This window comes from Aotus nancymaae, unplaced genomic scaffold (genome assembly GCF_030222135.1).
Source record: "Aotus nancymaae isolate 86718 unplaced genomic scaffold, 86718_ANA_hifiasm-v0.15.2.pri h1tg000059l, whole genome shotgun sequence".
Taxonomy (NCBI): domain Eukaryota; kingdom Metazoa; phylum Chordata; class Mammalia; order Primates; family Aotidae; genus Aotus; species Aotus nancymaae.
This window is the reverse complement of record NW_026988473.1, coordinates 5,169,549-5,185,660: the sequence shown is the minus strand read 5'-3', so window position 1 is coordinate 5,185,660 and position 16,112 is coordinate 5,169,549. Positions and strand designations below refer to the sequence as shown.

Below are 16,112 nucleotides of genomic sequence, written 5' to 3'. Positions count from 1 at the left end.
CAATTTACGTTTGGGCACTACTGTTGGGGTTACTACTTGGGCACACCTAGTAGAGGACAATTCCAGCCTGGCCATGCTATGTGGAAGCTGCCCCCAGGCCTGGCTCCAAACTCAGGTCCCTATTCCAATATAGTTTTCCTTCAAGAAGGCTGGGTGGGTCTCTACTGTGGGCCTTGCATCTGCACAACGGTTTCATTCCCATTCTTCCATCTGACCCTGAAAACCACCGTAGACATAGGCAGAATGAAGATTCTTATCTCTATTTTAAAGATTAAAAAAAAAGAGAGAGAGACTCAGAGATGGGAAATGACTTACCTAATAATAAAAGATATCAAGGTTAGGCCCCAGATCTTCTGGCCCCAAGCCCAGAGCTCTTCCCATCCCAACCCAAGGCTTGGTGGCTGGGTAGGGACCACCTGTGTGTCCATGGTGCCTACACAGGAGGAATCTGTAGACAGATGCATTTGCACCAAGCCTTTGGTCATGGATTTCAGGAGCCATGCTAGAGATGGCATCTCAGTACATACATGTCTACAGATGGGGACGGGGCACAGCCAGGGGTAAGAAATGGGTGGGAGGACAGTCCTGTTATGTGTCAGTCTGGGAAGCCTATTCTTAACACGATGTGTCTTCCAAGAGGCCACCTTGTTCTCTGACTTCTGAGCACTTACATGGCACAGACAGAAAAGTATGCCCATGGAGAGGAGAGGGTAGGTCCCAAGGGCCCACAGGATAGGTTTTCCTGACAAAGGACATTGCTTCCTGTGTAATCTTAAGATACACAAGCTTCTTCCCAGGGGCCTAGGACAGTCCAAATAAGCAAAATGCATCTGTCTTCCGTGCAAATCCAAGACCCCAGATTTTCCTGCTGTGTCCCCAGCAAGCACAAAAACATGTGCTTAGATACACAGAGAACACACATATGCCCAGGCAAAAGACGGGGGACTCACATAGAATACACTGATCTGGGCAGACCTGGAAGTACAGGGTCACTTATAGGGTCCTTGGCTGGGGCCATCCTCTTGTGAGAGTTTCAGGGATGCAAGGGGGCATTGTGCAGACTTGTGGAGCACTGACCAGAGTGTCTCCCAGCCTGCTTTCCCTGCAGAGCTGCTGCACACCACCCACTCTACAGGCTGTGATCAGGGTTAGAAACAGGGCGGTGGGGAACCCTTCAAACTACTCTGAGGCCCTGGCCACCTGCACATCTCCCCACCTCCAGCCCCTACCTCTCTCAGCAAATCTTTGTCCTAGGAATACAAAGCCCAGGTGGCCAAAAGGGGGAAAGGAAAGAACATAGTATAAATATATTTACAAGGCAATGGGCCCCCAAAAGACCACAGTCTCTCCCACAAATGCCCTGGAGACCAATGTTAGAATGAGACTCCAGATGAATATTTAGAAGCTCAAAGCTCTGTATTCTCTCCAGGTGAGGATTCTAACCTGCCCAGAAGAGCTCTATTTCCCCTCTAGGTCCAGGACACAAGAGGTGACCCAGATGGCCTGCAAACTTCCTATATGGCAGGTCTTTAGGTGCTACACCTTTATAAGTTTCTAGAGGCCAGTCTGAAATGGACAGATTTGACCTCAGCCTGAACAGCTTAGGACCTCTCACTTCCAGGGTTCCCCTGCTCTGAAAGCTCCAAAAGGGTGGGGACTGCTTATTCACTGCCGAGCCTCTGGCAGTGAATATCAGTTAAATGAGTGAACCTGGCTGTTTTCTTTTTGCCCTGACCAGGAGAGCTGAAGCCCCTGAGGAGAACCTAACAGGCTAACGATCTGGCCCTTGTAGACACCCCGGGGAGTGCCAGGCAAGGTGGAGTCAAGGCCTGCTCTCACCCATGGGCATGGGTGGAGACATGAGTGGGCATGAGTGGCCTGAGAAGGAGGGTCAGCAGCCCTGTCTGAGGGAATAGGAAAAGCGCTGAACTTTAAGGCAAACGGTCCAGGTTGAGACCTGACTCCTCCCTCTGCCTTCGCTAGCTTTGTAATGTTGAACAAGTCAATACATGAATTTCATCATCTATAAAACAGGAACAGTGATGCCTGTTTGGTGATCTGGTGTCTTCACAGGACAGCCATGAGGCTTAAATGTGAAAGCCCATGGCACTAGAAAGAGGAAGATTGCGCACCTGTGTGTCCAGTATACACACGTGCACCTCCACACACCAACACACAGACTACTCTTTAGACTGAGCAGAGCAGATGGGGGCAGTGCCTGCAGGGAACAGGCCTTCATCATCTCTGTATCTGCCACCACACTGAGCTCAGGCTTAGCACCCAGTAGGCGTCAGCAAGTGCTTCTCAAATCAATGAACCAATGAATGAGCAAGTAGATAAGCCAATGACCAAAAATGAGCTGTGTCATTCATGTGTGTGTAGGACAGATGCTGCCAAGATCCACATGAGTGACCTGGGAGGATGGTTATCACACCCCAGACACTCTGGGTCTCACCCCTCACAGTGTCATCGAGCATGGAGTGTTGCCCTACACTGTGTGTCCTCACCAGGGACAGAGCTCTCTGGGTCTCTGACCCAGGCTGGCACCTCCCCACCTCCAAACTCTGCTGAGGGCAACTCTTGCTGGTGCCACCACCAGCTTCTCCAGACAGAGGTGGGTATGGGTCAGAGACAAGGCCAGGTGAGGGGTCAGGAAGCACAGAGCAGGGTGGTTACCAAGGTTGACAGTGAGCTTCATCTGCCCCCCATCCAGCTCCAGGCGCAGGGTGTCGGCAGACTCCCTGGAAGTGGTGGCCATCATGAGTCCGTAGGCCCGCTGGGACATGAAACGCAGGGACACATCCTCAGCCTCTGTGTGCATGGCGTTAGGCAGCATGATCTTCATGTACATGGAGCCATCGTAGCTCAGGACCGTGGCCTCTGCCCCAGGAGTCGGGGAAGAGGGAAGGGAAAGACAGGCAGAGGCCAGTGGAGGGAGAGAGAAGACCAGAGAATCATTACAAGGGTGACAAGCCTAGGGTAGGTCTATGAGGGGTTCCCCTAGGAGGAGGGGCACAGGAATGGAAAGTAGGAGTCACCCTGAGAAGGAGGAGCACAGGGATGGGGAGCAGGGACCCCTGGGATGAAGACTCTCCTCACCTCTCTCACAGACCCGCCCCAGAAAGCCAGTCCCGATGCAGTCACAGACGAAGCGGTTCCAGCCTTCTCGACAGACGCCACCATTGCGACAGGGGGCAGATGCACACTGCTTCAATGTCTCCCGGGAGCAGAAGGGGGCAACGCCCACGGCCCCCTGAGCCTCAGCCAGGCCCCGGAGGTCTCGGCTGCGCCCATCTATGAAGAGGTCTCGCACACAGCCCACGTAGCCTGCCCGGAGTGCTGCTGTCCACACCTCTGGGGGCAGGGGCAGGTCCACCCGGCCCCCCTCAGGGAGACCACCCAGATACAGCTCGCTCTCCAGGTCCAGAATCTCGCTGTCCCCGGTGGCCAAGAACGGAGTGCTGCGACTATTCACTGAGATGGAGCCTGGGAATCAAGGGAAGGCAGGATGGAGAAAAGCCACAGGCCAGAAAGGGACACCCCGACTCTGCCAAGGAGGCCCCCAATCCCAGCTGGGCCCCTGCAGCAGGCTCAGGAAGAGGAGCAGCAGTCCCGGGCTGAAAGCTCGACATCACTCACTGCAGACACTGCTTGACAAAAGTTCCCAGGCTCAGAGGCTCATGTGACCCAGCCCCAGCTCAGCTACAGAATGCTGTGGGCCTCTGTCCACACCCCCCCTCCCCACCTCAGAAAATCCTCAGAGGATGTGCAGAAAGTGGGCATGCCCAAATCTTGAGCTCAGAAAGGGCTGGATCATTCATTGGGTCATTCCTGTCAGCCAATTCCTTAGACTGGGAACCGGAAGCAGAGAACCTTAAGGAACAGAAGGGACTGGAAGATCTTTAATCCAAAGGAGTGTTTTTTTTCCCCACTAACATTATTAAGCTTTTATGACTAGATGCCAGGCACCCAGCACTTTAAATATATTATATCACTTAAGTCTCATAATAACTCTATGAAATTGGTCCTTTACGATCCCATTTTGAAATGGTAGACAAGGCTTGCAGAGACTGAGGAACAGCGCCAAAGTGCCACAGTGGGGAAGGAACAGAGCCAAAGTATGGTCCAGGCAGCAAGAACTCAGAGCCTGTACTCTCCACCCCTCAGCCAAGAGCCCACTCTGTGGCCAGCAAGGTACACAAGCAGATTGGCTCCAAGGCCTGTGGGGCAGGACAGCAGTGAGGAGAAAGGAGGCAGGCACAGAAGAGTTCTTCAGAAGTAGAGGGTGCTTGGCTGGGCATAGTGGTTCACGCCTGTAATCCCAGCACTCTGGGAGGCCGAGGCGGATGAATCACTTGAGATCAGGAGTTCAAGATCAGCCTGGCCAACATGGTGAAACTTGGTCTCTACTGAAAAAACACCAAAAAAAAAAAAAAATTAGCCAGGTGTGGTGGCGCACAACTGTAGTCCCAGTTACTCAGGAGGCTGAGGCAGAAGAATCATTTGAACCCGGGAGACAGAGGCTGCAGTGAGCCAAGATCACGCCACTGCACTCCAGCATGGGCAACAGAGCGAGACTCCATCTCAAAAAAAAAAAAGAGAGAGAGAAAGAAAGAAAGAAAGAAAATAGAAGTAGAGGGTGATTATCTTAGGAAAAAAGACTTGGGATCAGATGGGAATTCCACAGCCTTTACTGAGACCTTAAGCTGCAGAAACCTATACATTAGAAACTTTATTTTACTTGTATTTTTTAATTCCTTCCTCTGTCCTTTTTCAAGTTTTAAAGAACTCTTTAAAAGGGGTAGGGGTGAGAGTTAAGTCCAATCTGTCTCCTCACTGCAAGACCCCACTGCAGTCATCCTAGTTAGGGAGAAAAAAAACAGACTCTGCCTAACTTCATGGGGTTAAAGAGCAGTAAGGAGGGTTTGGGTCTACATGAAGCCTGAATTTGTCAGGGAGCTTTGGGAGGAGAATGCAGTAGGAAATCAGTGTGAGCACAGGGTGGGAAACCAAGAGGGAGGAACTGGGACCTCCTCTACAGACATAGCCCCTATTCAGGGCATGTTCTCCTCTGCTCAAAGCCTCACCTGAGGCCAGGCATGGCGGCTCACACCTGTAATTCCAGCACTCTGGGAGGCCAAGGTAGGCGGATCACCTGAGGTCAGGAGTTCAAGACCAGCCTGCCTGCCCAACATGGTGAAACCCTGTCTCTACTAAAAATACAAAACTTAGCCGGGTGTGGTGGGCACCTGTAATCGCAGCTACTCAAGAGGCTGAGTCAGGAGAATTGCTTGAACCTGGGAAGCGGAGGCTGCAGTGAGCTGAGATCATGCCACTGCACTACAGCCTGAGAGACAAGAGCTAGACTCTGTTTCAAAAAAAAAACAAAAAAACAAAGAAAAAAGAAAAAAACCCCTCACCTGAACCAGAACTTGCCCCCTTTTAGTAACATGGTCCCTAGCATTTCTCTCCATACAAGGTGTCAGATGACCCAGGGTTCTGACTCTAAACCCACTTCCCAGGACTGTGGGCCTCTCCTCTAACAGGCCACCAAACATGGCCTGCCTGATCACCCACACCTCTAATTATAGCCAGATTCCCCCATGCCTGCTCTGCCCACCTACTGCAAGACCTCCTGGGTTCTACACAACCCAAACAGACTCTCTACAAATGAACCAAATGCTGGAAAAGGAAGAGGGAGGGACAGAAAGAGGAGGGAAAGGAGTGTATAATGGGGGGTCAACAGGAGGAAACCATAGTGAGTACAGGCCTCTGCACCAAGATCACTCAACACAGGGAAAAGAACAACCCAAGCATCTATCAACAGATGGATGGATAAATGCAAGGTGTATATCCAGACAATGGAACATTATTTGGCCCTAAAAAGGAAGGATATCCTGACACACGCTACAACATGGATGAACCTAGAAGACATTATGCAAAATGAAATAAAGCCAGATAAAAAGGGATAAATACTACACGATTCCACTTAACGGAGGTACCTAAAGTAGCCAAATTACTACACGGAAAGTAGAATGGTGAATGCCAAGGGCTAAGAGAAGAGGGAATGGGGAGTTAGTGTTTAATAGACCAGAGTTTCAGTTTGGGAAGATAAAAGTTCTGGAGACAACTGATAGTTACTAGTGATATTTACACAACAATGTGAGTGTACTTTATATCACTGAACTGCACACTTAAAAATGGTTATGAGACAGCCGCCGAGATGTTGATGCCTAAGAAGAACTGGATTGCCATTTATGAGCTCCTTTTTAAGGAGGGAGTCATGGTGGCCAAGAAGAATGTCCACATGCCTAAGCATCCAGAGCTGGCAGACAAGAACATGCCCAATCTTCATGTCATGGAGGCCATGCAGTCTCTCAAGTCCCGAGGCTACGTGAAGGAACAGTTTGCCTGGAGACATTTCTACTGGTACCTTACCAATGATGGTATCCAGTAACTCCGTGATTACCTTCATCTGCCCCCAGAGATTGTGCCTGCCACCCTATGCCCCAGCCGTCCAGAGACAGGCAGGCCTCGGCCTAAAGGTCTGGAAGGTAAGCGACCTGCAAGACTCACAAGAGGGGAAGCCAACAGAGATACCTACAGATGGAGTGCTGTGCCACCGGGTGCCGACAAGAAAGCCGAGGCTGGGGCTGCATCAGCAACTGAATTCCAGTTTAGAGACAGATTTGGTGGTGGACGTGGTCAGCCACCTCAGTAAAATTGGAGAAGGTTATTTTGCATTGAATGAACTTACAGCTAAAAAACTTTAAAAATTTTAAAAAATAAAAATAAAAATCGTTATGATGGGCCAGCCACAGTGGCTCACGCCTGTAATCCCAGCACTTTGGGAGGCTGAGGCAAATGGATCACTTAAGGTCAGGAGTTCAAGACTAGCCTGAACATGGTGAAAGCCTGTCCCTAGTAAAAAAAATATATATATATATTAGCCGGGCATGGTGGCACACACCTATAATCCCAGCTACTTGGGAGGCTGAGGCAGGAGAATTGCTTGAACCCAGGAGGCGGAGGTTTCAGTGAACCAAGATCACGCCATTGCACTCCAGCCTGGGCAACAAGAGTGAAACTCCGTCTCAAAAAATAAAATGGTTCCGATGGTCCATTTTTTTTGCTGTTTTGTTGTTCATTTTTTTCTCTGTCCCATGTGATCTGCAGGAAAGGATGGTAAATTTTGTTATGTATAATTTACCACAATGGCAAAAATAAAAATAAAAACAAAAAATCAGGGAAAAGATCGAAGAGCGTTTTCTTGGAATAGCTGCCCCAAGTCTGTGTTTGTGTACACATATGAAATGGGTGGTCAGAAATGTCCAGAGTTGGTCAAGACAAGAATCCAAGGACCAGCCAGACCTGGTCCAGACACTGCCTCCCGAGATCGGTGTGAGCTAACAGGAGCATTTCCTGAAAGCACAGAGGACTGGAAGCCCTGCAGTGCCCTGCAAGGCTTGGGCAGACTTCCAACCTAGGAAGTTACTGACCACCTGGTGGAAACCCTGAGGGGCAAAGGGCTCTGTGAAGAATCCCTAGGGCTGCCCTGAGACACAGCCCTGGGATGAAACCATTTAACGTAAAGCCCCGGGGCGGTGCGGGGGACGGCAACACTTCTTCGAGGAAGGACAGGAAAGAAACAGCAAGTCCATGAGAAGCAGTCACTCCCCAGGAGCCACAGTGGCCCCTCCTTCCTGTATGGGGAGGAACGGTCATTCCACCCAGACTCACAGGCCCAGCTCAGTGACAGGCAGAGGAGCACAAAAATTTAGCTGATGCTGATAAGTGCTTAAATTGGATAATGTGTCAGTTCTCATTTATATCAATTTCCCTTTCTTGGATAATTCTCTCACGTTCAACAAGATGGAGAAGAATAAAGAAGAGAGAAATAGCAGACAGAAAACAAGAAGAGCATGCAAAAGACTGAAATGAAGGGTGAAGGAGAGTGGCTAGTAGTGACAGAAGGTTCAAGAACAGGCATCTACCCGACCCCAGCACTCTGCCCTGACACTTTATTGTTCTAGAGCCCTCACTGCTAGGTAGGAATGAAGGGCTGTTTACTGTCTTTTCACTCCATGCTCTCCCACCCCACACCAGCAGCTCTGTGACAGTGAGATCGTCTCTTTTGTTCCCCTGCTGTCCCTATCTTCAGAGCCTTGGACAGCATCTGGCACACAGTGGGTGCTCAGTAACTGTTGATGAGTTTCTTTTTTTTTTGTTGTTTTGACACAGAGTCTTGCTCTGTCACCCAAGCTGGAGTGCAATGGCGAGATCTTGGCTCACTCCAACTTCTGCCTCTCGGGTTCAAGCGATTCTCCTGCCTCAGCCTCCCAAGTAGCTGGGACTACAGGAGTGCACCACCATGCCCCACTAATTTTTGTATTTTTAGTAGAGGCGGGTTTCACTATGTTGACCAGGCTGGTCTTGAACTCCTGACCTCAAATGATCCACTCACTTCAGTCTCCCAAAAGTGCTGGGATTACAGGTGTGAGCCACAGCCCCCAGCCTAGTGAGTTAATTTTTCCTTTAGGTTGAATGGCTCTAGACAGAAGGGAAGCATGGCTGGGAAGATACATTCTTAAAGGAGAATGGGGTATCTGCTCTGTGTTGGGCACTGTGCTAATGCTTCTACAGATGTGCTCTTATTTTCTCCTCTCGAGGGCCCTTGTGGGATTATTCCTGTGGCAGATAAGGAAACAGAGTCTCACATGAAGCAAGTAGGGGAGCTGAGGTCTGACTGACGCCAAATGCTGTGCTCTTTCTGCCAACGTGCCATGACAAAAAGGACAATTGGGAAGACGTGAGGAAGGGTGTAGGAGAAGCAGCAGGGAGGAGTACAAGAAATGGTATAGAAGAGACCAGCTGAAGAGAGACAGAGAGGGTGTCAGGGCAGATGGAAAGGGGTGGCCCAGGGAAGGGGGAGGGTCCAGAGGCCTCCTGACCTTTCCGCCCGTCCCTCTGGAAGTCCACGTGACACCATTCGCCATCATTGACCTTGCGGCTGGATGCCCGCAGCTTGATGCCCCCAGATCCCATGTCCAGCAGAAGATAGAGATGGCCGTCCAACAGCTCCATGGCAAAGTAGTCGGCCCGTTGAGCAGAGCTGTGGCTGCCAGCTCCACCCCCAGCCCGCCGGCCCTGGCTAAAGAGCAGCAGCCCGTTGGGCTCAGTGGTGCGGAAGTCTAGGGAGATGGAGCCAGTGCGTTTAGCACTCCAGCGGGGCAGTGCCACAAAGGCCTCAGGACTCTCAAAGGTCACGGGGTCCAGGGCAGCCACATCCTCACAGCGGAATGACAAGTCCCCTTGCAGCTTCATCTTGGGGTCCCCTTCCTTTGCCAGGCGAGATAGTTCCAGTTTGAAGTCATTGTTCTTATAGACCACCTACAGGGAGGAGTGGGGTCAAGGATAAAGAATCAAAAGCAGCTTAGGGCCTGGCCACTCCCACCCAGCAGCAAGCACCAGGGGACTCAGCCACCCACCCCTGGTAGGCCCTGCTCAGTTCCACCAGACCACTCGGCTTAGGCCTCTGTTCTAGAGCTTCAGGCGCAGAGGCTGTGAACAAGCACCTCCCTTGCCACATCCTCTGTCCTGTCTTCTGGCCCAGCATGAGCATGGTGGCTTGCCCTGTGGGCGCTGAGTGCCCACTAAATTGCAGTTCATCATAACAACAAGGCCACTGATGTGTGGTAGCCATTTTCTACTTGATGAAGTATGTTCACTTACACTCTCATGTGCCCCTCACAACTTAAGGAAGTAGGCACTGACCACCTATCTATGGAGAAGGAATTTAAGCATCAGACAGGCAAGTGACTTGACTACAGTCCCAGAACCAGTGAGTCGAAGAGCTGGGACTCAAACAGAGATCTTTAATCGTCATACCCAGCATTCTTTTCTCTGTACCACAGCTGCCTTTGAGGGTCCTCTATGAGGATGATGTTTCCAAGGCTCAAGGAAATGAGAGGGGAGAAGCCTCTTGATGGAGTCAATGGGTCTTAGGTTTTAAAGAGGGGATGTCTTCCACCATGGACTTGGAGGGAACAGAGGACCAGGCACCTGGCCAGGTCAGACTAAGTCACACTGAAGACAGGAGCCAAAGGGCCCCTGAACAGCCCACAGCCCCTCCCTAGCCCTACTCACATCCTTGAGGCAGCCCATGAAGTTGTTGCTGACAGGCGAGCCCGGCAGGTCAGCTGTGTTGGGGCTGCCCCCGATATAGAAGAAGTCATCAGAGCCCAGCATGGTGTAATCCTCCTGCGTGTAGCCTGTGGTGGTCAGGATCCCGTCCACTGAGATGGTCACCTGCCCAGCCCAGGGGGGAGGGAGAAAGACAGGAGATGACCAACATTAAATCCCTAGGAAGAGCTGTGGCTGGGCAAAGGAGGGGCCAGAGGGCAGCAGGGGAGGGGGACCCCCATTTTTATGTCTGCTTGTCTTGGAGGAGGAACAGTGGGGGAAGAGAGGGAATGAGGAAAAGGAGGCAGCACAAGATTTGATGGTTTCAGGGTGGGCTAAGACGTGCCCTCTGGCCCTCAACTCAGCAGGCAGGAGCCGAAGGGTACCTGGAGAGCTCCCCATGAGGTACCCCAAGAAGCAGTTCCTGGAAGGCACTCTGAACAAGAATTGGGGGCTCCAGGACAGAGCCCCCGTTCTGGGGCACAGGATAGGTGCAAATGGCATCCTCACTTTTCTTCTCCTGAAGGGACTCTCTGGACACACATGTGACTCCAGAACTCCTTTCAAAAGTGTGCCAGAGAATAGTATTCCCTGGATCTTGATGGCTTAGACTCACCTGTAGCCCTCTCTGCTGGGTGCTGGGAAATCATTCAGTCTGGAACCAATAGGGAGATAGAAGATAGCAGTGTGAGGACCAGGAACTCAGATATTCCTGGGAAGTCTTGGAACTTTCTGGGGTTGCCTACTGGGGCTGATTTCTACCCTTGCTGTGCAGTCTCCAAGTCTGCACTTCTCCTAGTCCTTTCCTGAGTCTCTCTGTTTGCTACTCCAATCTCCTTATATTCAGGTCACAGGAGAGGGGAGCCCTTTAGCTACATCAACCCACTCGTCCTTCTTCCTGTCTAATTGCCTTACCTACTGACACCACCAGAGTTACTCCAGGGAGTCAGGGCCAGCTTAGGGAACAGAAGGGGACAGGGCTAACCTCATGAATACCTTGCCCTTGGGCTGAAAGTTCAGTAAGAAAGCAGGATGAGCAGGAATGTGGGAGTACTTGGTGTTCCAGGAGGCAGGGGGGCTCAGCCGTGGCCTGAAGAATGCAGAAGTGATCTTAGGTGGGGTGGGCCGTGACAAGGACAGGAAACTCTCCGACTGTCCCAGTGCCCCTGGGCAAATGCCCACCTAGTCTTCAAAAAATCTCACTCTACAAGCAGCCTACGAGGGTTCAAAACACCCAGAAAGATTGTGCGAGAAGGGCCAAGGGTTATGAGACTATGAGCCCCTACTCTAGGAAGACAGTAGTTTGGGAGGGTCAGCTGGGAAAGAGGGCAGAGCTCTGCAGGGTCAATGGGAAGCTGGTTCAGGGTTAGCCCAACACTGTGCTTCCACAGGCCACAGCTCACCCCATTTCCCATTCCCCAAGAGTGCCTCAGCACCCCCTTTCAGGAGCAGTCTAGAGATTGGGGCCTTCCAGTCACATCCTATGCCATCCCCACCCACACCAGTCCATGTGCACATGCCACCAGCCATCTTCCAGTGACTGGTCTCCAGGGGTCCATGGTCTCAGTGAGTGAGGGGGAGGAACTCCAAAGGGACATGAGCAGAACTGGGGCAAGGGAGCTTCCTGCTCTCCTAGGACCCTGAGTCCCCCCTTGTGCCTGGCTGGAGCCTCTGAGTGAATGGGGTAGAGCTGAGCCCCACTCTCCACCTCCTGGGAACCATCAAACCTTGTGCTGGGGTAACTAGGTTCAAGAGCAGAAGGTAAGGGGGTGTCTTTGTGGAAAGGGGCAGTATGAAACCTTATGAGTCTTATTTGAGGGGAGGACTGGTCATTATTGTTTATTTCTTCTTCCCTCCACCCCACCCTAAGGCTGGGAAGTAGGGGTCTGGGTAGAAAAGGGAAGGGTCAAAGTATTAGTCACAAAAACATGCAAACGAGATTAGACCTGCAGAGAGGGGCTGGAGAAAGGGAAGAAGGGACTGGAATGAAAGGGCAGGGATAAGATAAGGAGTGGGTGACAGGGTGAATGGGCCTCCCTGGGGCAAATTCAGTTCCATCCAGCCCTCCACCTCCACTCTGCCTGATGCTGCACTGGGAGACCAGGAATTGGGCTGCTAATTACTTCCTGTGCCTAAATCTGGTCACCCTAACTGGTCAGCTTCTGAGGGGCAGACACCAGCCTGAAATGTCCCTGTAACCCCACTAATCTGAACATAATCCAGGGGATACAGCACACAGTCATTAAAGACCCCCTATGACCTAGGACCACACTACCTGCATCTCCATCTATAAACCTAACACCCAGGGAGTCTGTGACTTTAGTGACAGAAACTCAAATGCCCTCCTGCTTCAATGCATGGAAAGGGCTCTTCTGGTCCCAAAGTTCCCCACAAAGAGAATCTCCTCTTTTGGCCTCCAACCCACCTAGTCCCCCAGCTGTGTCCTCCCTCCCTGGCCTCAGAAGCCAGGGCACCAGCCACTGGCCATCTCCCTCACCCTATGGGCTCTCTCTATCCCACTCCATTTGCCAAGGTCAGCCTCCCTTTGCCCTCTCAGACTTAGAAGGGCCTGACAGTGTGGGATAGAGAAGAGGAAATACCCTCCTCAGTTTCCCTCCTGGCTGGGCACAATCTCACCTTGCCCCCCTGGGCTTTTTCCTATCGGGAAAAGGGTTGCCTTAATCACCCTCTCATGGCCCAGGGGTGAGGCTGGGGCTGGGGCAGTAAGAGGAAGAACATAAAGAAGTGCCCTGAGGAAGGTGATCAGCTGGAGGTGGGGAGTAGAAGGAGAAAGTGGGGACAGGTTCTGGGTGGAAAGGAAGCGAAGGGTAGAGGGAATGAAGGAAGGTCTCTGGGGAAGGCAAGGAGGGAGATGACTTAGATTAGTAAAACCCGACTGTTCCCTCAGACAAATCAAAGTCCAGACACAAAAATGGCAGGTTCGTTAGTAAAAGCAGGAAACAGGGGAATAATTCCCCCAGTCCCCCTCCACCCCGGGGGTTCATGATGCCCCTGCCCCCCAACCCCCCCCAACGCATCTTCTGGAAGGGGTGGGGCCGGCGGGGGAGGAGGGAAGGGAGGGGGCCGTGCAACATAGAACAGCCACTGCAGCTGGACACATGCAGGTTAGAGGAGCAGGATGGGGCCAGGCCCAGCAGAACAGGCCAGAGAAAGGCAGCCAGGTAAGAAGGCATGCAGGGCAGGGGCACTGGGAGGAGCAGAGATGGAGGCGACAGAGCTGTGGGATGCAGGTAGGGAAAGCTTCCTTCCAGTGATAGAGGAAAGAGAGAGGAGTGACCACTAGGACAGAGACACTTATGGATTGAAAAAGAAAGAGAAGGGACATATGACTCTACCTTCCTCATCAGCAGGTGACCCAGCACTCATTCCACCACCCATTCGCCACCAATCACCAACCCCCAGACACACCTGAGTACATATCACATCCTACCCAGGGCAGTGGGACATTCCAGCTGTCTCCTTCCAAACAGCATCAACGAGACACAGCAGAGTATCTGCACTCAACCCATGCTGACCCACTCAACACAGACAAGCAGGCCGAGTGGGTACTGAGCTGGCCAAGGGAAATGAGCCAGAGCTTCTGCCCTGGAAGACTTGTGTCCAGCCAGAGGAGAGGGGAGAGAATGCAGAGGCAGCAGAAGCCCACTGCCCAGCCCCCACTGTGCTCCCCAGGAGCAGAGAGCCTGGCTGGAGGTGGCCACAAGGGGCAGCCTGTGACTTGGGTAAGCTCTCAGCCCTCCCTGCTGACCCCCTTCTCTTGTTGCTCCACACACTTCCCCTGTGGCAGGCTGTGCAGGATATGAAACTAGGTCTTGGCCATAGATAACTCCACACTGGTGGGGACTCCATGCCCCCCATGCCTTAGGAAGAAAGGCTGAGGAAGAGGGGAAGTATCCTTCTGCCATCTTCTGGAGCCTTTCTCAGTCACCTGTGATGATCACAGGGTCACTGACCTCCTTGGGAGGGGGACTTATTCTGGGAAGAACAAGACTGAGGGCGAGTATGTTCAACTTGTGAGCAAGCTAGCTGGGCTAGAGAAATTCCAAGCCCCTTGATATTGTGTGCAAAACTGCCTCCATGGGCTTTTCTTTTTCTGTGAGAGTCCATTGCTGTCATCAAATTTTCGAAGGGATCCATGAGCCAAAGGTGGTTAAGAGCATCTAGTCTAGGAGAAAGGTCCAGACATCCCCTTAGGATTGAGTGGGTGGAAATAAGGGACAAAGACAAAGGGGAAGAAAGGGTCTCCAGGCTGAGTGAGGTACTGCAAGTCCTGCTAAAGTTTTGGGTTAGCTACCTGTTCAGTGTGAGGGCAGAAGCTAACCAGAGACTCAGGTTTGAAAGATACACCACGAAGACAGACTGAACTGGCAGGCATAGCCCTGCTGTGGATCCTGAAGTCTGGATTTGATAGTTTGGGCATAGAGAGGAAAGATATCAGGTCAGAAATCCTGGGCTCTCGGCCAGGCACAGTGGCTCACGCCTATAATCCCAGTAGCTTGGGAGGCCAAGACAGGCAAACTGCCTGAGGTCAGGAGTTCGAGACCAGTCTGGCCAACATGGTGAAACCCCATCTCTACTAAAAATACAAAAAAATTAGCCAGGCATGGTGGTGTGTGTCTATAATCCCAGCTACTCAGGAGGCTGAGGCAGGGGAATTGCTTGAACCAGGGAGGTGGAGGTTGCAGTGAGCTGAGATTGTGCCACTGCACTACAGCCTGGGCAACAGAGTGAGACTGTGTCTAAAAAAAAAAAAAAAGAAAAGAAATCCTGGGCTCTCGTTCAGCCTTTGCCCTTTTCCAGAACAATCCCATTTTACCTCTCTGACTCTCATCTGTAAGAGGAGTCTAACAACTTCTGTCACTTCCATTTCCTCCAGGCTTACTTTGAGCACCAAATGAGAAAACTGAAGTGAAATTCCTCCACATCTGGCTATGTGATCCTAGGCAAGGTGGTTTCTCTGGGCTTCAGTTTCCCCCATCTGTTAACTGGGAACAATCTCTCCCTGCTACCTGCAGTCCAGGCATTCATCAAGTTTAAATGATATTTGAAAGGGGACAGCTATTCAAAGACTCCCAGTGTGTGTATAAAGAACCATCATTATTTTTACAAGCAAACTCCATCAGCCTGATCACACCTAATCCGAACTTCTCAACCTTCCCAAGGTTGGCCTTTTTGCTATATATCCACCCAGGACGAAGTGCTCAAACAACATGAAAAGAGTCCATACAAGTGAGTTAGTAAAAATAAATCAAAAACTAAACAAAACCTGTCTGGGGGATGCCTCGGGAATCAAAACACACTGAACCCTGTTACAAGGCCTCTGACTTTGGTCTTGGCCTGAAAGAGCTGATTCCTAGTACAGGTTTATGAAGGTCTATGAGGCCACCAAAAGGCAACCAGAGCTGGTCATCGGTCAGTATTGCTCATACAGGAAAGTGCAGACTTTAGAGACTCAGAACTTAGCAGATACTTTCCTTTCCAGGGCTGAAGTGAGACAGTATTGCTTGTTTCCTTTTTTTCTTTTCTTTTCTTTTTTTTTTTTTTTTTTGTATGTGTGTGTGTTTTAGAGACAGGGTCTTACCAGGGCACAATGGCTCATGCCTGTAGTCCTAACACTTTGGGAAGCCGAGGTGGGCAGACTGCCTGAGCTCAGGAGTTCAAGACCAGCCTGGGCAACATAGTGAAACCCTGTCTCTACTAAAAATACAAATACAAAAAATTAGCCGGGTGTGGTGGCGTGCACCTGTAGTCCCAAACTATTGAGGAGGCTGAGGCAGGAGAATCGCTTGAACTCGGGAAGCGGAGATTGCAATGAGCTGAGATCACTCCACTTCACTCCAGCCTAGGCAACAGAGTAAGACTCTATCTCCAAAAAAAAAGAGGGGTGTCTTGCTATGTCACTCAGGCTA

The 16,112-nt window shown here is 51.2% G+C and overlaps 1 protein-coding gene and 1 pseudogene across 14 annotated transcripts in view; one reads left to right on the top strand and one right to left on the bottom strand.

The window, feature by feature from the left end:
- NRXN2 (neurexin 2) overlaps window positions 1–16,112 on the bottom strand; it is a 105,235-nt gene that overhangs the window by 50,969 nt on the left and 38,154 nt on the right. For all 14 annotated transcript variants that reach the window (XM_012463060.3, XM_064364774.1, XM_064364775.1 and 11 more), the window contains 4 exons: window positions 10,147–10,308; window positions 8,952–9,390; window positions 3,100–3,486; window positions 2,677–2,880 (listed from right to left, as the gene is read on the bottom strand). In XM_012463060.3, the coding sequence (XP_012318483.3) occupies window positions 2,677–2,880; window positions 3,100–3,486; window positions 8,952–9,390; window positions 10,147–10,308 (1,192 nt within the window). The remainder of the gene's footprint in view (window positions 1–2,676; window positions 2,881–3,099; window positions 3,487–8,951; window positions 9,391–10,146; window positions 10,309–16,112) is intronic.
- Window positions 6,224–6,721, top strand: LOC105724465 (small ribosomal subunit protein eS10-like; annotated as a pseudogene).